The sequence below is a fragment of the Ursus americanus genome, chromosome 26 (genome assembly GCF_024610735.1).
Source record: "Ursus americanus isolate L20-20 chromosome 26, mUrsAme1.1.p, whole genome shotgun sequence".
NCBI classification, from domain to species: Eukaryota; Metazoa; Chordata; class Mammalia; order Carnivora; family Ursidae; genus Ursus; species Ursus americanus.
The window spans coordinates 31,378,335-31,402,374 of NC_142152.1; the positions used below are offsets into that span (position 1 = coordinate 31,378,335).

General features: G+C 35.9%; 1 protein-coding gene across 4 annotated transcripts in view; it reads right to left on the minus strand.

Annotated features, from left to right (window-relative positions):
• Positions 1-24,040, minus strand: part of EML5 (EMAP like 5) — a 168,074-nt gene that overhangs the window by 19,601 nt on the left and 124,433 nt on the right. For 3 of the 4 annotated variants that reach the window (XR_015721849.1, XR_015721850.1, XM_087856165.1), the window contains exons 24-32: positions 20,538-20,626; positions 19,263-19,439; positions 17,515-17,716; positions 16,513-16,639; positions 13,002-13,061; positions 7,165-7,243; positions 5,654-5,783; positions 3,474-3,572; positions 1,196-1,216 (exon numbers count right to left, since the gene is read on the minus strand). Coding sequence is in view for 2 of the 4 variants with exons in the window: in XM_087856165.1 (XP_087712291.1) it covers positions 1,196-1,216; positions 3,474-3,572; positions 5,654-5,783; positions 7,165-7,243; positions 13,002-13,061; positions 16,513-16,639; positions 17,515-17,716; positions 19,263-19,439; positions 20,538-20,626 (984 nt within the window). In the remaining 2 variants the exon portion in view is untranslated. The remainder of the gene's footprint in view (positions 1-1,195; positions 1,217-3,473; positions 3,573-5,653; positions 5,784-7,164; positions 7,244-13,001; positions 13,062-16,512; positions 16,640-17,514; positions 17,717-19,262; positions 19,440-20,537; positions 20,627-24,040) is intronic. The other variant, XM_087856166.1, reaches the window with a different exon arrangement.

The following is a 24,040-nucleotide window of genomic DNA, read 5'->3' on the forward strand; positions in this document are numbered from 1 at the left end:
ACCACATAATCCACATCTCACTGTGCCTTAAAAGTGTGATCTTCGAAGTCCACTTTCCTTTTTTGCCTTGCTTTGACACGATGGCTATACACTGGTTAAATAACCAAACATAATGTTGGGGTATGGCTCGCAACTCCCCATGTTCTAAGGGCATCGCTGCACTTGGAGTGGGCTAAGCAGCAGTGTGAAGCAATGAGAGGGTCCTGGTCACGTGCGGCCTCTGGTCAGCTACCCCACGCCGCTGTAGCACAAAAGCCGCCACAGACCATACATAACTGAATGAGGCTGGCTATGTCCAAAACTTTATCTATGGATATTGAAATATGAATTTCATATAATTTTCATGTGCTGTGAAATTTTCTTTTGATTTTTCCCAACAGTCTAACTTAGTAAAAACTACACTTAGCTCATGGGCTATAAAAAACAGGTAGTGGGCCAGATTTGGCCCCAGGGCTGAGGTTTGCCAACCCTTACTCTTGAATGTAACTGAAAGAGAGCAAAAACATTGCCTGTTGTGTTGGATAAATTTGTAGTTTAATAGTCGAATCACAAAATCATGCTTTATCCTGGAGGAGAGGGAGGTAGATACGAATCATGGGGAAATATTTTTGTATCAAGCTGCTATTTTTACTCTATTATACAAACTGAAAATTGAGCTGAAAAAGCCTAGTGAATGCCTAAAAACAATGGACACATTATATAGTAGCTTTTTAGAGTCACAAAGCTATGATCAAGATCAATAACAGAAACTTATTTTTAAATCTTAAGTGATCTGTTGATCTAATATGTGCAATAATTGGAATGATATATAAAAATAACAATTAAAAATTTTACTCTTAGGCAATACAATCTATTGATTCATATTTAAGATTAATTTTACTCCCACCTGCACTCTTAGCAGCTATATGATACTGGCAAGTTGATACCTACCATGAAGGATTCTTGCAATGATTAAGTAGGTAATACATACAAAGTGTTTACAATAGTGCTGGCACACTAAAAAGGTCAAAATATATTAGTTTTAAAAATAAGCAATTCTTATTGCAGATAGGGTTCAGTATCATGACATTAAAATGATATATTTTTTTCATTAAAAAAATCCAAAATAGGCTCAAGTATTGAATTACTCTATAAAAATTTGGGCCATCATTACTAAACAATATAACTAAAACAGAAAATGATGAATTTTCCTTACCTGACATGTCTGCTAAATCACCTACAATGGAAAAGCAGCAGAAAAATAATTACCTATAAATAACTTAAAAGCAAAATTCATAAAAATTCAGTTATCACAGAAAAATTTTTATACAACATAAATCATAAAGTATCATATGCAAAAGGAATTTTACTATGTTAAACTGAATAAACTGTAAAGGAAGCAATTCATTTTATTATACAGATATATTTACATTTCATGTATACGACCTTTTTCAGTCTTGGGATAAAAAGTTTATTTTCTTTGTGTTTAATGAGTTACATGAAATTTTAACAACTTAAAGATAATATGTTGACATTATTTAAATGATATGACTCTTAATTTGGTTTATAAAATGCCCTGTTAATAGACTTCAGTTTTAATGCATCTCTACTTGGCCCTGAGAATCCAAGATTCTCGCCAAGGGAAAAAAAGAAGTTTGAATGAAACTGGCTAAAATACCACAAAAGCAAATACTTCCCCTATGACCTATGCGATTTTTAACAAAGAGAGCCATAAACATTTAGACAGTGCTTTGTGTTTTGCAGGTATTATACAAGCTTGGCAGGCAAAGTAAATACTGACTCTATTCTCTGGGTTCAGAAGAGAAAAAGTCCCTCACTCTTTGGTCTTCTCTTGAGTCTATCTTATACTTCATTAGCCATCAGTAAAAAATTTCTCTATTCTGTGGAAGGGTACAGTGGGGCAAGGCACAGGGCTGCATATATGATCTAAAATTCACCTCTGCACTGCCTGGACTTCGACTTGGAAGGACAGAGATGGGGAGATAATTAGCCATTCCACATTTCCCCACAGCGTTGCCTTTCAAAATAAAAGGAACAAATACAAATACCAAACCATTTAGTTGTGCTCCTGAAACTAATATAATGTTATATGTCAATTATATCTCAATAAAAAAAGGGAAAGGAGAAGTCCAAATTTCATGAAAGATTATATTCATGACCACAACATTTCTTAATCAAAAGAGAAAACCACAGCACTAATATGTTAAGCAAAGCTGCTTAAAAAGGGGAGCGAAGGGGAAAGAAAAGAAGGAACAAAGCTGGGAAATGGAAGAACCATATCTTCTAGGATTCTATTCACAGTATGCAAATTCCATTAACATAGAGATTTTGTCTTTTTTTGGTAAGCTGCTTGCATCCCTAGCCTTGTGCATGGTACAGGCTCAATAAGTTTGCTGAATAAATGAATTTAGGTCAACAAACATTAACTGAATAACTACATCCCAAGAGGCACTAAACTAGGCTTTCATGACCAAAATTATAACATCTCATTTTCTGTGCAGAGTAAAAATAAGACTTTAATTTTTAAAAATTTAGTGCAAAAAGGGCCTAGACTCAAGGACTAGAATCTTTTGTATGTAATGCATGAAGTATCAGTCTACTTCTTACAAAAAATAGGAAAATTTACAGAAAGGAGGAATACTAAAGTGGTATAACTATAGAACTAAGCAACCCAGAGATCAAGTTTCGCACTGATCAATTTAGTATTTGAATGAAAAATGGAGATATTAAAAGCATAAACTATTATACCCAAGAAGAAAAAGACACCTGGAAAGCTGGCTTATTAGCAACTGAGGCCCACTGAGATCCAAAAAACCCAATGACATCAATCATTTTTACAAAGTACACCAGAGTTAAGTTCTAATTGACCAAATCTATTACGTAGTATTCACAGTGATCACTGATTGGTAGATATGTTCTAAATAGACCTGCTATCTTCTCATCATTTTGCTTGCAAGTTATGTCCTTTGAGTTTTTTAAAGAGTTAAAAGACAGCAAGACGGGTGGTTTTGAAACAATCAATGCCGAAGAAAAGAGAAAGGCAGAAGGATTCATCAGCATGGACACTCGGCTTCTCGCTTCTTTCTAGACCAACCCCAGCTGCCACAGACACTGTGTCCCTACCAGTCTAGTTACTTCTTGGCTCCCCTTATTTACCATTTTCTCCTCAAATTCTTCCTTTCTGCTTAATATGCTATATTAAACCTTTTTCTAATCAGGAATTTCTGCCAAGGACTAAGTCTATGTCAATCACCATAAAATAGTTTATTCTTAATTCTGAACTGTCTGCACCAACCAAAGTGAGAGAAAGGTACCTGGAAGCAAGTAATATGGTAAAACTGGGTGTGTGTTTTATATACAAATACATTTTGAATGATACACAAATATATTTTACTTTTTTTCTCTAGGATATTGAATTAATTTGAACAATACAATTACTTAAAATTGTTTCTTTTTAAAATATAGAAACATACCTACTTGGCCAGTTGCCACTATGTTGATAAATTTGGGATGCTGATTTACAGTGAGGCACAGTATATCATCATTATGCTCCTGATAAAAACTCTGAGTCCCTATAAAAAAAAAAAGAATTTGAGAATTAAATCTGAAAACTTTAAGGTATAACAGCTAAATGCATTTATCCAGAACAATAAACTGCTCTGTTTAACTTACTTAATACATATTTTTTGAGCACTGAATGTGTGCACATCACCATAAGGATGGAAAAATGACTCAGAAGTCTTCAAATGGATAGAGACCTGAAAGGCACAAACCATGTAACACAAGGCTAAAGACATTAAGTGCTAAAAGAGAGTTAAAGATCCAAAGGCTATGGAAATTCTTATTGTGGGCATATGGCATTCTTGGACTGACATGACAGACTTTGTTAATGTGAAGGTAAGTGGGAAAGGGCATTTCAGGTAGAGAAATACTTTAAACAAAGGTACAAAAACTGGAAAGTATTAAGTATGCATATATATGGCTCATTGGTTGAAGTGTAAGGTCAAGAAGAAATGTGAGAAATATGGTTGGAAGGGCAAATTGGAAACAGAATGGTAGAGGATTTTGAATGCCAGCCTACTGAACTTTATATTTATTCTGGAGCCAGTGGTACTCAAGAATTTTGATCAAAGAATTCATGTGATTTATCTAGTAGCACTGACAATGAAGAGACCTTAGACATGATCATGTAGGACGTAATAAAGGTAGGTTTGTGTAAGTACAATGGAGAGGTGGGAAATGAGGTCAGGATGACAGGTTGTAGGTCGGGTCCAGATTACGGAGGGCCCTCAACACTAGGTCCTCCAAAAATCGAAGCAACAAAACAAAACAATTTAACAATGACATTTACCAGATCTAACAGTTTAAAACTTCTCTTTGAAGTGAAATGTGCTTCATATTTCCCAGGGCTCAGAGTTCAGTGAGAACAAACAAGCAATTATATGTGCTACTGGCTAAGTATGAAGATCAGCTAAAAGATCAAAACTTCGTAGACTGTAAACACAGCAGTGTACCCCAAACTGGAGAGAGGACAAATAATGACAAGTGGAGAGGGGTCTCGCTTCCCTTCTGCTTTCTCTCTCTACACCCCATCAGTAGAAAGGTGATTAATTACAAATCAGAAAATTAAAAATAAAGAAAATTGAAAGTATAAACATGAAAGTGTATTTACATATTCCTTTCTAGATTATCTTTTTTTATACTCCATTCTCTTTGAAGGATATGTGAAGCTTCAAAGAGGATCACCTAAGTATTTTTTAAATGATCCAAATTATTAAATTGAAAATCACCACTGATTTCTGTGTGATCTTGGTGAATCTTTTTCTTTAGGAAACCAGAACAGGACTATCACATTAATGATTAATACAGAACAGGCATGGGGGATTAGGACTCGCATATTCCATTCTTTACCTATTCAGAGTGAAGCTTTCAGAGGAAAAAGCCAGAAATGTTTGGACTAAATAATCTCTATTTTACTTCCAACTTTAGACTTTGCGAAGTTTATAATTACATATAAGAAAACAATTCAAAATTAAATAGTGAATATCACTAGTAGGATTACACATCATTGGTCATCAAATGATACGAGAACTTTGTTTTTCAATAATCCAATCAGTTAAATAAACATCAAGAAATATTTTCTCACTATGAATCAAACAAAGCATCACCACAGTAGCCACAGGGAAACAGCTTTCTGAGTATCTTCCTTGGCTTTCCAAGGCCTCAGTAAGAACACTGCCCACTTCACCCCACTCCCCAGCAATCACTCACCCAACATGCTACTTTTAATCACTACCTAGAAGAGACAACCACTAAACCATCCACTAAACCATCCATTTTCGTGTTAAGGTTAGGCGGAAATAAAGTTACAAGTGGTTTCATTATAAAACACAGTTTCAATGTATAGAAAAGCTTCACTTCTAACAGAGACCTACGAGTACTTTGCATTATGAAATGTTTCTCTGCTGTGCATATGCTCTTAAGACTATAAATTTGGTTATTTGAAATATTACTAGAAAATTTAATAGTATGAAATAAATTCTGGACTTACGCAATTTAATTATTTACAGCTTTAACAAAGAAATGTAAGATTATAAATAACAAAATTCTAAAGTAAAAAAAATGTGGGAGATGGAGAATCAGAGTTTCCTACCTGTAGCAACATTGTGCAGAATTCCAACGGACGCAGTGTGATAAATTATATCATCACCATCATTTAAATAGTGAACATTATTCCTACAGTCTCTTCCTCGATAGCCAAAAACAAGCTCCAACACAAGGTCCTATAACAACAACAAAACCATTATACAATTCCTTATCTCTAAACGTTCACCATTATTTTTAATATATAGTACTGGTGTCCTCAGTCACAATGGAGGACACATTTTGATGTTTTACAAATTTCAAATACAAAATTAAGTGGACAAACTTCTCCGTAATGTGCTTTGGGCAGCTAAAACACACACTCTATACTTTTTTACACAGAGTTATAAAAAAGGAAGAGAGAATCACAAGGTCATTTGACTCCAAGAATGTTAGTTGTTAAGAGTTCATGTGTTGGGGCGCCTGGGTGGCTCAGATGGTTAAGCCTTCAGCTCAAGTCATGATCTCCAGGTCCTGATCAAGCCCCTTGTTGGGCTTCTAGCTCAGCTGGGAATCTGCTTCTGCCTTTCCCCGTTTGTGCTCACGCTCTCTCTCAAATGAATAAATAAAATCTTAAAAAAAAAAATAAAAGAGTTCATGTGTTAAACACTGAGATACTTCTTGTATCCAAAAGAAGAATATTTTAACTTGCATTGTTAGTAAAAATACGTAACCTGCATATTTAACTCAGGATACATTATGTCCAAGTGCTGCATCTTTGAGAAGCCAAATAGTGTATCAATGCTGGTGCAGAAAACTAAGTACACCATCTCTGATAACTCATGCTAAGGTTCTAGCATGTAATTCTGCCACTGAAAGTGTCCCTTTTCTTTGACCTCGTGGGCTTTGTGGGGTAATGAGTACAACAATCACTGTCCCACAGATTTAGGCCTCATTTTTGACCTGACTGAGCAGTTTGCTTGTGGCTGCTGATCCTGGAATCAAGTGCCTGGGAGAACTTTCTTGCTCAATTATCGTTTCTTTGTTTGAAAGTAGAGCCTTCATTGAACCCTACAGTGAACAGATCACATGGGGTATGAACTTTGACTTATAAATTCAAACCAGTAAGAGTAAAATACTGCCAAGGCACCTGTGCTTCTATAAGCCATAGATCTTTCACATATCTTTATATTTACAAGTTGTCTGAGAGTTCAGGGTATTACTCATGGAAAACTAAAAACAAAACAAAACAAAAAAACTAATAGAAAATAAAAAGAAACAAAGGGTATCAATCTAAAACTCAGACTTGACAATTAAGCAATCAAAATTTTACCACCAAACAGAAAAGTTTACTCAGGGGCACCTGGCTGGCTCAGTCAGGAAAGCATGTAACTCCATCTTGGGGTTCAAGTCCCACTGGGTGTACAGATTACTTAAAAACAAAATCTTAAAAGATTATTCAATATGTTTATTTTCATAAAACCTAACGACAAGATTTGGCTGTCTTACAAGAAGGGAATGGAATGAATTCTGAATACATTTTAAAGCGCAAGTTAACACTGGGGAGGGGGTTCTCCTTACCTCTATTGGTCTCTTTTTCTTGCCAACATTGTTTGTCTGGAGTTTTTCTGGCCTTGGTGGGGCTCTGCTCACGGGAGGCCTGAAATAGGAAAGCAGGAATGAGGAAAGGTATCCATCACCGGGCACCTTCCCTGAGCCTCCCTCACCTGCCCACTGGACAGAGCTGTCTGACACGCCTTCACAAAAATGAACCCAGTCTGTGTTCCTCACTAGACCGTGCCCTCTTTATCTTGATATCTTCTAAAGCCAGAAGGCAGAAAGAAGATATTAGAACTTCTATTCACTTTATTTTAACTTCTTTGGTGTATGTTTCATAATGTAAATAACACATTAGCACAAGAGCAGACTGTTTATAGATAAATATACAAACATTAGTTTAACATACTTAAAAACTTCTCGATGGGATGCATTATAACAAAGCCTGGATTACTGCTGTAAAGTGTCTACCACAGTATCTTGCACATGGCAGGTATTCAATACAGTCTTCTTGAATTTTGAAAATATTTCTATGAACTTTCTGTACTGCTGGCAACATGAATTTTGTTTGAATTCAAATTTGTGCTCATTACTTGCTCCTTCAGGCCCTTTACCTTCCCTTCTTCCTGAAGTCTCTAGTGAAGTCCAGTCAAACAAAACATTTTACAGTTACGTAGCATTATAAACCACACGACACTATGTAAAAGGTAATTATATTACTACTATTGCCTTCAACTCCTTCTCCTCTTCTCTATTCTCACTACTTACTAAACATTCATCAACTTCACCCAGAGTAGCTCTCACATCTAGCCCCCTCTTCTCTGTTTCCACTACTAGTTCAGGATCTATTTATAAGGTCCCATTAGGTGTACAGAGTTCCCATTTTGAATCATTTAAATGTGGAGCCTGTTGAAATGCCCACGAATAAACTCAACCAAACAGGTGAAGGACTCTGAAAACTATAAAACACTGAAGAAACTGAAGTTGACACAAACAAATGGAAAGACATTCCATATTCAGGGGCTGAAAGCATTAATACTGTTACACTGTTCATGCTACCCAAAGCAATGTACAGATTCAATTGCAATTCTTACCAAAATACCAACAGCATTTCCACAAAACTAGAATAATACTAAAATTTGTATGGAGCCACAAAAGACCCCAAATAGCCAAAGCAATCTTAAGAAAAACAAGCTGGAGGTATCACAATTACAAATTTCACAATTACAGATTTCAAGCTATATTACAAAGCTACAGTAATCAAAACAATAGGGCACTGGCACAAAAACAGACACCTAGATCAGTGGAAAAGGATAAAGAACCCACAAATAAACCTATGGTTATATGGTCAATTAATCTATGATAAAGGAGGCAAGAATATACAATGGAGAAAAGACAGTTTTTCAATAAATGATGAAGGGAAAACTAGACAGTTACACATAAAAGAACTGGACCAATTTTCAACCATTTTCTTTGCCACCAGCCACAGCAACATTTTTCTAGGTATGTCTCCTAAGGCAAGGGAAACAAAAGCAAAAATAAAACTTTGGGACCACACCAAAATAAAAAGCTTTTGCACAGCAAAAGGAACGATCTACAAAAAAAAAAAAAAAAAAAAAAGGCAACTTCCTGAACGGGAGAAGACATTTGCAAATGATACGTCTGATAAGGGGTTAATATCTAAAATATATAGTCTATACAACTCAGCACCAAAAAACAAACAAACCCAATGCAAATAAAAAATGGACAGAGGCTCTGAAAAGACATGATGACATACAGATGGCCAAGAGATACATAAAAAATGTCCAACATCACTAATCTTCAGGGAAATGTAAATCAAAACCCCAATAGGATATCACCTTATACTTGTTAGAATGGCTCAAGTAAAAAAGACAAGAAATAATAAATGTTGGTGAGGATGTGGAAAAAAAGGAATCCTTGGACACTGTCGGTGGGAATGTAAATTAGTACAGCCACTGTGGAAAACAGCATGGAGGCTCCTCAAAAAATTAAAAATAGAAATACCATACGATCCAACAATTCCACTATTGGATATTTAACCCCCTCTAAAAATGAATACACTAATTCAAAAAGATATCTGCACCCCTATGTTTACTGCAGCATTATTTACAATAGCCAAGACATGGAAGCAGCCTGTGTCCAGTGATAGACAAATGGCTAAGGAACACACACACACACACACACACACGACTATTACACAGCCATTAAAAAGGATGAGATCTCGCCATCTGCGACAACGTGGATGGACCTAGAGGGTATTATGCTAAGTGAAATAAGACTAAGAAAAATACCATATGATTTCGAGAAAAAAACCCAAATGAATCAACAAGCAAAAAGCAGAATCAGACCTATAAATAAGAGAACAAACTGATGGTTGCCACAGGGGAGGGGTAGGGATGGGCAAAATAGGTGAAGGGGAGTGGGAGATCAGGCTCCCAGTTACGGGAATAAGTGACAGGAATAAAAGGCACAAGACAAGGAACACAGTGAATGATATTGTAATAGCAATGTGTGGGGCCAGAGAGTAGCTATACTTGTAGTGAGCAGAGAATAATATATAAACTTGCCAATCACTATGTTGCATACCTGAAACTAAAGTAACTTTGTGTGCCAACTACACTCAAATTAAAAAAATATATATATGGAGGCTCTTTCCCTAAAACCCTTTAATTAAAAAAGCCCACCTCATTTGGTTTATTTTTATCTCAGATAATCATTATTCAAATGTTTAATACCCTGAACACTGAATCTAAATCAATCATGCTATCAACTCCCCCTTCCAAATTTTATTTTATTTTTTTTTAAAGATTTTATTTATTTATTCGACAGAGATAGAGACAGCCAGCGAGAGAGGGAACACAAGCAGGGGGAGTGGGAGAGGAAGAAGCAGGCTCATAGCAGAAGAGCCTGATGTGGGGCTCGATCCCAGATCGCCGGGATCACGCCCTGAGCCAAAGGCAGACGCTTAACCGCTGTGCCACCCAGGCGCCCCCCCCTTCCAAATTTTAAGTTAATATTCGATTTGTAACAACTAAAGTAGAAAATGACATGAAATGACTTTGCTATGGGAAAAAAAAAATCCATCATGTGATTAAGTGTATAAAATTAAAGGATGAAAACATATTTGCATTTTCATAAGGATTTCCAGGATACACATCTATAAAAGTGAATGAAGTGCTCCATCTTGAACATGCACTATAAAAGAAGTGCGTGTATTCATACAGGACGTGAAGTAGTATGTAGAAGTGAGTATGGCTGGTGACATAAAAATTACATGCACTTAACAAGAGTATAAAAAGAACTCTTCAAGTTATTACAGAAAGTTTGGTTTCAAACCTTTTTCATACGTTTTGAATGTAAGTAATAAATATAATTTGATTTATAACATTTACCATTTAAAAATGTTTCTCTTAGGGCCTATTTATTTATTTAGAGAGGGAGAGAATCTCAAACAGGCTCCATGCACACTCTGAGGTGGGGCTTGATCTCATGACCCCGAGATCATGGCCTGAGCTGAAATCAAGAGTCTGTCACTTAACCAGCTAAGCCACCCAGGCGCCCCTTCTTAGGGCCATTTTAAAGAATGATAGCAGCCTTGGTCTTTCATCTAAGTCAGTTTTGTTGGTGAACATCATTCAGTGTTACCATCTGACAGCTTTAATTGTAACACAAACAACAAACAGGTAATTTCTTTTTTTTTTTTTTAAGATTTTTATTTATTCGACAGAGAGAGACAGCCAGCGAGAGAGAGAACACAAGCAGGGGGAGTGGGAGAGGAAGAAGCAGGCTTCCAGCAGAGGAGCCTGATGTGGGGCTCGATCCCATAACGCCGGGATCACGCCCTGAGCCGAAGGCAGACACTTAACGACTGAGCCACCCAGGTGCCCCCAAACAGGTAATTTCTATCCATACAAACCTGTGTAACAGTTAAGTGTATTTTAATTTTTTTTAAAGATAACTTAGATAATATATATTATTGTTTAAATAAAGTTATACAACTTATAAAATTATACAAGCTGCACAAATAAAGTTTTGGTAAAGCAATTACTTATGGGGCAGAAACCCAGTAACTAAGATGCTGTTCATTTCAGTGATACTGATTTCAGTGGAGAAAAACACGGAAAACTGTGAACAGAGGTAAAGAACACCAAGTAACATTAATGGTAAATATGACAGATGATAAAAATACAAAATTAGGTCTCATAAAGTATAACAAAGAGTGAGGATTACCTGGAACCTCTTTTTAGCAGCAGATAAAAAAGGGAAAAGATTACAACACAGTTTTGAATTTAAAACACTAGTAAAATACTTCTGTAATAAAATATTTTTACAAGTTTAATGCAGATAAAACATACCGCATATATTAAAGGTCTATTGTTTTTATTTATTACTGCATAAAAGGCTAAAGTTACTCCATTAATGGCAGGGAAATCAGAAGAAGGTGAAAAAAGAAAAATGAGAATTGAACATGTTCCATGTTGTAAACTTCAAAGCTTACCATTCTTATTTTTCTACAGTGCATTCTGAATTTCAAACAAAATACTAAAGCTTATCTTTGCTCTTAAGTGTGGTAGTAAAATGGTAACAATCAACTTAAAAGGCTGGTCATACTGGAGATGCTATTAAAGAAACTGTCTAAGGAGGTGAAGCAACCCCTCCTCTGACCCAGGAGGGTTTCTCAGTCAACCAGTTCAACCTAGCAGGCAAAGTGAGTCACTCAAGATCATGCTAAGCTATGGGATTTTGCTATAAAGGAGGAACTTAAAAGAATCCCTTTAACAACACAATGACCAAAAGAGAATTGGAAGAGATCACAAAAGTCATCTCGTCCACCCTCCTACTGAAACCAGGAAACGTCTTTATATGTCTAGAACCTCCCTTTGTAGCACAGACAACAAATGGTTATCTAAGCTCTCATGAAAACTGCTTATGAAAGGGAGGTCCTTTCTCCATAAAAGTCACTCACACCCAAGACAGCAATTGTATCTCCACTTAGCTCTGTTTTCAAACAAGTGACTCCCACTGTAAATTGTCAGTGTCCCTTTAAAATGCAGAGATCAGTCCTTGAATAAACTACTTCAGATCTGAGGCTAGATCTGAATGTTTTGTGAAAATAGTCTAAGATATATGGGCCTTTTTAGAAGTCACATCACACTCTATCTTAGGTAGACTCCTATCTTTGTACATATCACCCCTGTTTAAAACAAATAATGAATTTCTGCTGTCTACCAAATAAATTAAGGAGTGCCTTATATCTAAGTTCCTGTACAATCTGGTCTCCTATCTTTTTCATCTTTATCTCCCAGCGTTTACCTGTTGGTACCTTTTACTCTAAAATAGACTTTTTCCACACTGTCTTGTTTCAGAAACTGCCTGACGACGTTCATCTCGCTAAAGCTAGTTGTGAAAGTGCCCCACAGAGCCCTTTTATGCACATACCATTTTATTAAACAAATACCATCATTGCCCTATGTTAATGTTTTTAAATGAATGTATAAATATACATTAAATGAAGCTAACAGGCTTATAAACTGCATAATTTTTCACTGATAAATATGTGTGGGTAACTATTTTTATAAACCTCTGAAACTTAAGGAATAACTAAAACTGTCTGGAGTTTGTTTTAAAACCAAACGATCACATGAAGAGCCTCACAGCACCCACAGGCTGCACATGTAAACGCAACTTTTCTGTAGGACTTGGTTCATTTTCTAATTCTTTCTTGACAAATACAGTTCCATGTTTTATAGGGAAAAAATCAGTACCTTAAAATACAATAAAGATCAAAACAGAACAAAGAATAAATAATGAAATAAAATATTTTATTTAATAAAACTTACCTTACTACCCCCTGCCTTCGAAAGGAACAACGGAAAAAAAGAAACACTGATGACGAATAACTGATGAATAAAATGCAGCAGGTAAGTAAACAGAATAAAGGAAACAGCAACAGGATTCTAAGGAAATACAAAAATGCCTATATTTTATGCTCCACTGTTCTGAATATTTGTATTAAAAAATACTGGAAGTTTGATTGACAACTACTTTAAATACATAAGATTTGCTACAAAAAGAAAAACATAAAATTATTATAGTCATTTAGGAAAAAAGGCCCCACAAAAGCAACCAAGTAGTTACAAATGTCACCCAAAACCTTTCAAGTGGATGCTTGACAAGCATTTGTTTTCACTGTTTATAAAATGTTGTTTCATATTTGATAGCAATATATTTTACTTAAAATACAAAAATGTTTATAGAGACTATAATATCTCCTCACACATATATGCAAAGTTGGTAAAAAGAAGTATCTTCACTTTTTTCTCCTTTGATTCTCTCATTTTATGAAAATGAAGACTCCTTTTTTTTTTTTTTTTATAAGATTTTATTTATTTATGTGACAGAGACAGCCAGCGAGAGAGGGAACACAGCAGGGGGAGTGGGAGAGGAAGAAGCAGGCTCCCAGCGGAGGAGCCCGATGTGGGACTCGATCCTGGCACGCCGCCGGGATCACACCCTGAGCCGAAGGCAGATGCCTTAACGACTGAGCTACCCAGGCGCCCCAAAAATGAAGACTCCTAACTCTGAGTCATTTTGGACTCTGGCCTTAGCATTTTCAAAAGAATTCAGCAGAGTTGAAATTATAAAATAAACTGAGAACAAATGCAAAATAATTTCAAAAATAATTTTGAAAATGTTAGCTGTAAAAAATGCAAGCAAAGAATATGAGAGCATCAAGCATTTTTCACAGGCAGAAAAATATTTCCATCTGTCAGAATTTGGTTCACTTCACTAATAAGGGAGGAATTTTAAGATTTTACCATGAATGACGCCCTGTACATTAAAATTCGGTCACATATTCTGATCTACCTAATTTATCTGATATTTTTCTTAAAAAATAAATAAATGAAAAAGATTTATGGGAATGTCCAGAATTCCTTCCTCCCTATAGCACACTTTTCACTTTTCATTACCTGTGAGATATAACTGAAGTAATTTTAAGCACTATACTGCACATATTAGGAACATACACATTTGCAAACTTACATGTATTTCTCTGATTAATAAATATACAGATACTGTTCACTACTTTGTGGATATTTAATTTCAGAAACTGTTTCAGTTTATTTCCCTCAGGTGACTCTCTATTTCATTTGCAGGGAGGGGTGGTAAAGACTTACTTCCTAAATTCTTTATAAACATTATATTTCATTTTATAAAATACTCCATAAGTTAGTGACTATAAGGCTCATTTAACCTCTAAGGAAACAGAGGCTTAGAGGTAACAAATAGTTTTTCAAGGCGACACAAGAGGAAAATTATAAAAATTAGTATTGTAACCCATTTGCCTGACTCCAAAAACCACATCCTTTGCACTATAATATACTGCCTCCCACCAGACCACTTCAACTTTGAATCTTGATATTTAGATTAGGGTATGCTCAGCTTTCTTAAAATATTTCTCCATTTATTTATTTTTATTTATTTCTTTTGTTTTCTTTTATTTTGTTTTTTTAAAGATTTTATTTATTTGTCAGAACACAAGCAGGGGGAGCAGCAGGCAGGGGGAGGGGGAGAAACAGGCTCCCCGCTGAGCAGCCTGGTGCGGGGCTCGGGGCTCGGTCCTGAGCCAAAGGCAGCCGCTTAACCAAACTGAGCCACCCAGGTGTCCCAAAACGTAGCTCTAATTTAATACTTTGCCTCTTTTTTTTTTTTTTAAGGTTTTATTTATTTATTCGACAGAGATAGAGACAGCAAGCGAGAGAGGGAACACAAGCAGGGGGAGTGGGAGAGGAAGAAGCAGGCTCCCAGCGGAGGAGCCTGATGTGGGGCTCGATCCCAGGACCCTGGGATCACGCCCTGAGCCGAAGGCAGACGCTTAACGACTGAGCTACCCAGGTGCCCCAATACTTTGCCTCTTTATACGTGATGACAAAACGGATAATAACCCTCTACCTCCTATCCGTAAAGGTGACACCAATGCTCTTATTTGAGTACTCATCAGCAAATGGGCACCTGGAAGAGGAGCTGTGGACACGTCATGACTCAACACTCCCCCTAGAACTTCTGTGGGAACCTGTGTGGCTAGTCAGCTCAGAGACCCTCTAGATCCCGCTTCTCCGTCAGGAACGTGCACCTCACCCTTCCAGTTCCGTCCTTCTCCCTGAACATTAAGCCCGTAGTGCACACTCAGACCCCTCTGCCAGGGCTTCCTTGTACTGTCATCTCTATTTAGCTGAGCCCCAGGAGTCTTCAGCACAACCCTCTCTGACTAGACGTTCACTCGAATTTTCCACGAATTCCGTTCAATGTGAGTGAACTCCCTTTCATTTTTAACTTTTCCCTCAAATATTCTTACCAACTTCTCATAACAAAGTTTTCTTCAACACATCTTTGGACAGAAGAGTTCACTGCTGTTCCCACCTCCCACTCCTTCTTGGTTCCTCACTGCAGTTTCTGGATAATTTTTCCTTTATCATTTCTTAAAAACTCTTCACTTCTGAAGTCCATGTCATTCACTGACCTATACACCTCTTTACTGTCTTCCATATTCCCTGATGATTTTAAACGCATCATGCTATGTTCACAGAATTGATCTGTCCATCTAACTCAGAGACTTTATTAAAAACTTCTCTCTCCTTTTATAAAATTGCTGTGGGCATAGCCTTTATTTCTGATGTGCTGCTTCCAGACAAAGACCAGTAATTCCCATTCTCTAATGGGAAGCTATACTTCAATTTGCCTTCTGGAAATTTTTTAAATTATTTTTTAAAGATTTTATTTATTTGATAGAGCGAGAGAGCACAAGTAGGGCGAGCAATAGAGGGAGAAGGAGCAGAGACTCCCCATGGAGCAGGAGCCTGATGTGGGGCTCAATCCCAGGACCGGGACCATGACCTGAGCTGAAAGCAGATGCTTAACCATCTGAGCCACCCAGGCGCCCCTGGAAAAATTTTTAAATAATGATTTTCTATCCTTGATTAAGGGCACATGGATAAAAATGCCTTTTCAAAATTTAATCCTATCTCTGCTCAGGTGCTTCCTAAAACATACTTGGTATGGGATTCAAATTTTATTATTTCCTACAACCCTCTCATATTTAATTATAAAAGTTAGCAAATAATATTCCTTTAAGCATAAACACTTTGTATATTCCCTAAACTACTTGCAAGAGACAGTGTCACCACCAAAAAGTATTTAAGGACAAACAAGTTTTCTAAGAGATGCTGGGAGCTGGAAAATGCAAAAGTACTATTGCTACTTAGTTTTTACAAAAATTCATTCAGTTAAACAATATGTTCAATTTTCACACCAATATATTTTTCTTCATCTAGTTTTAAATTTGATTGTTACCTCTCATCAACTGAGGGTTCCTTTTGTTGCAAATGAGGCTTGACTCCAAACATTGGGCGAATATTTGTTGATAAGGCTCTAATGGTGTAGCTGATTTCATTCTCCCTTGTAACATCACTGTCATAGCCTGCCGTCAAAACATAAGAATTATTCTCTAAGTTACAACGGAGGAGTTCTATTATGATCCTATAAATTGGATACAAGGATGTTCAACAATATGAAATAAATAGTGTCATAGCCAAATTATGAAATAATATACAGCCAGTAAAAGTGATATAGAATAATGATATGTAACAATGTTTCCAAAATATTACTGAGATAACAGTCTATAAAATATAAATTCAATATATTTTTGTTAAAAAATATAATGTATATAAATGCACATCCCCTGTGGAAAGACCTCAATATGTTAACAGAAGTTACCTCTGAGTGGTTAAATTATGGATGCTGTGTTTATTTTTATTGCAAAATGTATTTTCTAATTTTTCTATAAAGAGCTGGTATTATTTGCATATTAGGAAAAGATAAAAATCATTTTAAAATATGAGGTTCAATACCATAAAAATTTTCAAAAGACTTTATTTCTTTATTTGAGGGAGACAGAGAGAGCACGAGTGGGGGGAGAGGCAGAGGGAGAAGCAGACTCCCTGCTGAGCAGGGAGCCCAATACGGGGCCTGATCCCAGGTCCCTGGGGTCATGAACTGAGCTGAAGGCAGACACTTAACTGACTGAGCCCTCGAGGTGCCCCACCATGAAATTTATTTTAACAGTACTTACTTAAAGTAGGATTATCATACTTTGTAGATGAAGAATATTTAAGTCATCAATATATGCCAGGCTGTTATTTTTGAGGCATAAAACCAATTTTGGTGTTAAACAGACCACAAAGACTAAAACCACAATTACTCAAACATTATGATTACTTGTATAACTGCTGTAGTTTAAATCAGTTGTGCTAAATTGTTTCTGTGTTTTTATTAAAATATTTTAAAATGACATACCCCCATCTTCTTCCGAATCTGTATCAGATTCTTCACTATCACAAGGCCTTTTTTCTCGATAGCCCTCCATTTCATTCGTCCAAACCATTAAAGACATATCTGCACCTCCTAAGGTAACCAACATGCTGTCATCATAAGTCCAGCGAACATTTGTGACATGTGTGCTATGGGCCACATACCTCTTAAACTTTCCAAATTTTCCCTAAAGATGAAAAAAAATAGAGTCTTTGAGAAATGTTACTACTTGAAAATGGTCCTATATTTAAGGCATCTATACCATCTAGAAAGCTGGAACTGAAGTTTCTGACCAATAAATGCCTTATTGGAACACATTCTTATCAATTAAGGTTCTGCCACGTAAGTGTATCTAAAACAGGGATGCGTGGAGTATTTCCTCAGATGCCTGGGTTCTCTGTGAGAATTTTTAAACTTGTGTTTTCATTTCAACGCTGATCTAAAAATATAAATATGAGCAGCTATTTAAGATCTATATCATAATATGATTTTAGTGCCCTATTTCAAATTTATGCTTATGTTCCTGCCAGATTATAATATACAGTTGACCCTTGAAGAACACGGGTTTGAACTGCACAAGTCCACTTATATGCAGATATTTTTTGATAAACACAGTACAGCACTGTAAATGTATTTTCTCTTATTTTCATAATAATAATAATATCATTGTTTTTGTAATCACATTTTCTTTTCTCTAGCTTATTATAAGAATACAGTATATAGGGGCTCCTGGGTGGCTCAGTCAGTTGAGCGTCTGCCTTTGGCTCAGGTCACGATACCGGTGTCCTGGGATTGAGCCCCACATCAGGCTCCCTGCTCAGCAGGGGAGCCTGCTTCTCTCTCCCTCTGCCTGCTGCTCCCCCTGCTTGTGTTCTGTCTCTGTGTCAAATAAATAAATAAATAAATCTTTTAAAAAATACAGTACATAATACATAAACATATAAAATATGTGTTGACTTTATGTTATTGGTGAGGCTTCCAGTTAACAGTAGACTATTAGTAAAGTTTTTGGTGAGTCAATGGTTATATGCAGATTTTTGTGCAGGGGTTGGTATCACTAACTCCCATATTGTTCAAGGGTCAATTGTATATCTAAATCAGTGACAATTAAGAAATAAATGCATCTGGACTTGATATATGAATTTTATTTTACTAAATGAAAGCCTAATGTTGCCCAGTAGCTTGAATAGAGGAAAGCACTAAGAGAATTTAATCATCACACAGCACACCACAGCATGGGCACATAGCACCCCAAAGAGTCTGTGCGGTCTAGTTTTAGCAAAATAACATCATTCATTACATTGAATCAATGCTGTCTATTTTAATCTTATAGGTGTTGTGTTTATAGTATTTTGGATCTAATGGTTGAAACATTTCAAAATTTAAAACTGTAAATATAAAGTTTGTGTTTACTGTTAATGGTATATATTTAATCAAAAGAATACCAAAATTATTTAAGTTAATATTAGGGATAAATGTTTCCTTTAAAAGGGATATTTACATTACTCAATACTGAGAAGCACTGTACAATAGGACTTAAGGCATGGAATCATAAATTATAAGACTACTCCTAAATAAAAGCTACAAATATGTCCAAAAAAGTATATATAATTCTAAACCCTTCATATTACACATGTAATATTCATATTACAACAATGAAATACTATGAAAGGGCATTACCTTAACCATTTTTATAATTATGATCATTAGGGGAGTTAAAGAAAAACACATACTTTAGCAGGATATCTAAATAACTTCACAAATCCCAAATCATCCCCAGTAGCTAGGACCATTTTGTCACTGGTGAGGCAAGAAGCAGTTATGTCTGTGACTTCTCCAATTACTGGCCAAATTCCCTCACAGCATAAACCAAGCACACTTGTCCATGATGCCCAACAAATTTTTTCTACCTAAAAAGGAAAAAAGGCTGTAAGTTTATAATATCTAAACCTTAAGAACGGACAACAAAAATCTGAATATTTTTCTTTATAATTAGATACGTCACAAGTAAAATTAAAATTTTAATAAAAACAGTTAAATTATTAGTTGTCTTGGTTTTGTAGCTTCCCAAGTCTGCTACTTCCTGTAGAAAAAATGTAACATAACATTATTCAAGATGTACTTATTATGTACCCACTGCATGTTCTAGATGTTGAGCATTCAGTGCTGATAAATAAGACCATTTCTGCTCTTAGAATAATTGATAAGTCTATGCTTCATGTCTAAATTTCTAATACTTTAGAGGCTTGTTTTCCAATTAATCATTATTGGACATTAAGAACCTTTACTTACAGTCCCTCTCCTTATTAAGCCACTTTCATATTAAATTTGTTTAGCCTCTCTTCCTTGGTCACGTTAAAAAATTTGGCTAATACTGTCAGTAACAAAACGAAACACATTTTTTCTTTTTTCTTTTCTTTAAACAGGAATTTGCCAACAAGCATCTTAGGCATATAGGTTCCAAAAGATTTGACAGACAAGCAGTGCTCCCATCTAAGATAGCATGTCTTCTATTTGCCTCGTGTCCTCTGAGGAAAGTAACTGGACTGGAGCACGGCTAGACATAAAAGTTGATTTTCCCTCCAACTCCCCCCACCTTTTTTTTTTTTTTTTTTTAGAGAGTGTGTGTGCACGCAAGTGCAAGTAAGGGTGGGTTGGGGGTGGTGGGTGGGGAGAGGAGAGAGAGAATCTCAAGCAGGCTCCATGGTGCACCTGACACAGGGCTCCATCTCACCACCCTGAGATCATGACCTGAGCCGAAATCAAGAGTCAGACACTTAATTAACCAACTGAGCCACCCAGGCGCCTGTTTTATTCCTTTTCTTAATACAGCATCTTTTCCTTTAACTCATCTAATACTCTAGGCCAGTAAAATAATCTCGCAGAAAGAACAGCCATGATTTGAATAATGTGAGAACAGGCTTCATGTGTAAATGACAGAAGGTGGGCATCAGTGTTCTAACCACTTAGTCATATCAACAACATTGCAAGCACTATTATCTTCCTACCTCCACACTGGGGATGGTTTGTTTTTTCCCTCTGGGAGCTTCAAAGAATAACTGTTCTTTAGCACCAGTGTTGACCTGTAAAAGCTTTCCTTAAAAAAAAAAAAAAATTAAAAATATATACATATATAAAATATAAAAATTTCTATATAGTTAATGGGACGTTTACCTTTTTAAAATATTTTCTTTCATGATTTATTATGAAATTTAAATTGTTTTATAATTGTAAAATTAAATTGTTTCATTAATGTAAAATTACAGTCAATCCTATTTAAAAGCACTCAGTGAACATTACGTATTTTTTTTTACCACCTTTCTCCCATTAAATTATTTTTTTTAAATTCCAGTGTAGATAAGTGTTATATTAATTTTAGGTGTGCAATATAGTGATTCGACAATTCTATACATTACTCAGTGCTCATCACAAGTGTACTCTTCATCATGCCCTTTGCCTGTTTCACCCATCTTCTCATCCCCCCCTTTTCTTAAAGTTTTATTCATTTTAAGTAATCTCTACACCCAATGTGGATCTCAAATTCACAACGAGATCAAGAGTCACATGCTCTACCAACTGAATCAGCCAGGCACCCCAGTATTTTATTATTTTTGGTGTAATTGTAAATGGGATTGTTTTCTTAATTTCTCTTTCTGCTGCCTCATTAGTTGATAGAAATGCAACAGATTTCTGTATATTGATTTTGGATCCTATGACCTTACTGAATATGTTTATTAGTTCTAGTAGTTTTTTGGTGGAGTCTTTAGAGTTTTCCATATATCATACCCATGTCATCTGCAAAGAGTAAAGTTTTACTTCTTCCTTACCCAATTTGGATTTTTTTTTTCTTTTTCTTCTGTCATTGCTGTGGCTAGGACTTCTAATACTATGTTTAATAAAAGTGGTAAGAGCGGATGTCCTTGCCTTGTTCCTGACCTTACAGGGAAAGCTCCCAGTTTTTCGCCATTAAGTATGATGTTAGCTGGGGGTTTTTCATATATGGTCTTTGTGGTTGAGGTATGTTCCCTCTAAACCTACTCTGTTGAGGGTTTTCATCATTAATGGATATTGTACTTTATCAAATGCTTCTTCTATATTTATTCAAATGATAATAAGGTTTTTATCCTTTCTCTTTTTGATGTGACATATTGATTGATCTGTGAATATTAAGCCCCACCTTTATTCCAGGAATAAATTCCACGAGATTGTGAGAGTGATTTTAATTAAATTATTGTTGGATTTGGTTTGCTAATATTTTGTTGAGGATTACCGCATCTGTATTTATCAAAGATACTGGCCTGTAGTTCTCTTTTTTTTGTGGTGTCTTTATCCGGTTTTGGTATCGAGGTAATGCTGGCCTCAGAGAATGAATTTGGAAGCTTTCTTTTCTGTTTTTTGGAAAAGTTTGAGAAGAACAAGTATTAACTCTTAAGTGTTTGATAGAATTCACCTGTGAAGCTGTCTAGTCCTGGACTTTGGCTTTTTGGGAGTTTTTGGATTTCTGATTCAGTATCATTGCTGTTAATCAGTCTGTTCAAACTTTCTATTTCTTCCTGTTTCGGTTTTGATAGGTTATATGTTTTTAGGAATTTAACCATTTCTTCTAGGTTGTCATATATTTTGGCATATTATTTTTCATACTATTCTATTACAATCCTTTGTATTTCTATGGTGTCAGTTATTATTTCTCTTCTTTCCCTTCTGATTTTGAGTTCTCTCTCTCTCTCTTTTTTTTTTTGGATGAACGTGGCTAGAGGTTTAGCAATTTTATTGATCTTTTCAAAGAACTAGCTCCTGGTTTCATTGATATGGTCTATTGTTTCTTTAGTTTCTCTTTTATTTCTGCTCTATTATTATTTACTTCCTTCTGCTGGATTTGGGTTTTGTTTGTTCTTCTTTTTCTATCTTCTTTAGGTGTAGGGTTAGGGTGTTTGAGATTTTTCTTCTTAAAGCAGGCCTGTTTTGCTATAAACTTCCCTCTTAGAACTGCTTTTGTTGCATACCAAAGATTTTGGATTACTATGTTTTCATTTTCATCGTCTCCATGTATTTTTTATTTTCTTCTTTGATTTCTTGGTTGATCCAACATTGTTTAGTAGCATGTTATTTAACCTCCATGTATTTGTATTCTTTCCAGTTTTTCTTTAATTTCTAGTTTCATGGCATTATGATCAGAAAAGATGCATGGTATGATTTCAAACTTTTTGAATTGTTGAGACTTGTTTTATGTCCTAATACGTTACCTATTCTGGAGAATGTTCGATATGCACTTGAAAATAAAGTGCATTCTGCTGTTTGGGGATGGAATGATCTAAATATACCTGTTAAATCCATCTGGTCCTGTGTCATTCAAAGCCACTGTTTCCTTGTTGATTTCATTTGGATCTATCCATCGATGTAAGTGGGGTGAAGTCCCCCACTTTTTTTGTATTATTATCAATTACCTCTTTTACGTTTGTTATGAACTGCTTTATGTATTTAGGTACTCCCACGTTGGGTGCAGAAGTATTTACAACTTTTATATCTTTTCGTTGGATTGTTCCCTTTATGAATATATACTGTCCTTCTCTGCCTCTTGTTACCGTTTTTTAAAGTCTGTTTTGTCCAATGTAAGTACTGGCCACCCTGGCTTTCTTTTCACTTCCGTTTGCATAAGAAATGGTTCTCCATTCCTTCACTTTTTCTTTTTTGTTTTTTTAATTTAAATTCAATTAGCCAACATACAGCAGTACATCATTAGTTTCGGATGTAGCGTTCACTAACTCATCAGCTGCATATAACACCCAGTGCTCATCACATCACCATTCCTTTTCAATCTGCATGTGTCCTTAGGTCTGAAGTAAGTCCCTTATAAGCAGGTAGCATATAGATGGGTCTTGCTTTGTTTTTTTTTTTTTTAAGATTTTATTTATTTATTTGACAGAGACAGCCAGCGAGAGAGGGAACATAAGCAGGGGGAGTGGGAGAGGAAGAAGCAGGCTCATAGCGGAGGAGCCTGATGTGGGGCTCGATCCCATAACGCCGGGATCACGCCCTGAGCCGAAGGCAGACGCCTAACCGCTGTGCCACCCAGGCGCCCCGGGGTCTTGCTTTTTTAACGATTCTGTCACCCTAGTCTTTTGATTGGAGTGTTTGCCTACTTACATTCAAAGTAATTATTGATAGATAGGTACTTATTGCCATTTGGTTACTTGTTTTTGGTTGATTTTGTAGTTCTTCTCTGTTCCTTTTTTCCTTCGCTCTCTTCTCTCATGGTTTGCTGGCTTTCTTTAGTGATATACTTGGATTCCCTTCTCTTTATTTTTTGCATATCTACTACTCGGTTTTGATTTGTTATCATTAGGTTTGTATATAACATCTTATGCTTACAGCAGTCTATTTTAAGTTGACGGTCGCTTAAGTTTGAACCCATTCTTTACTCCTCTCCCCCCTCCCTATTTTAGGTATATGGTGTCATACTTTCCCTTCCTTTTCCTTCATAAATCCCTTGACTGATTTTTATAGATGTACT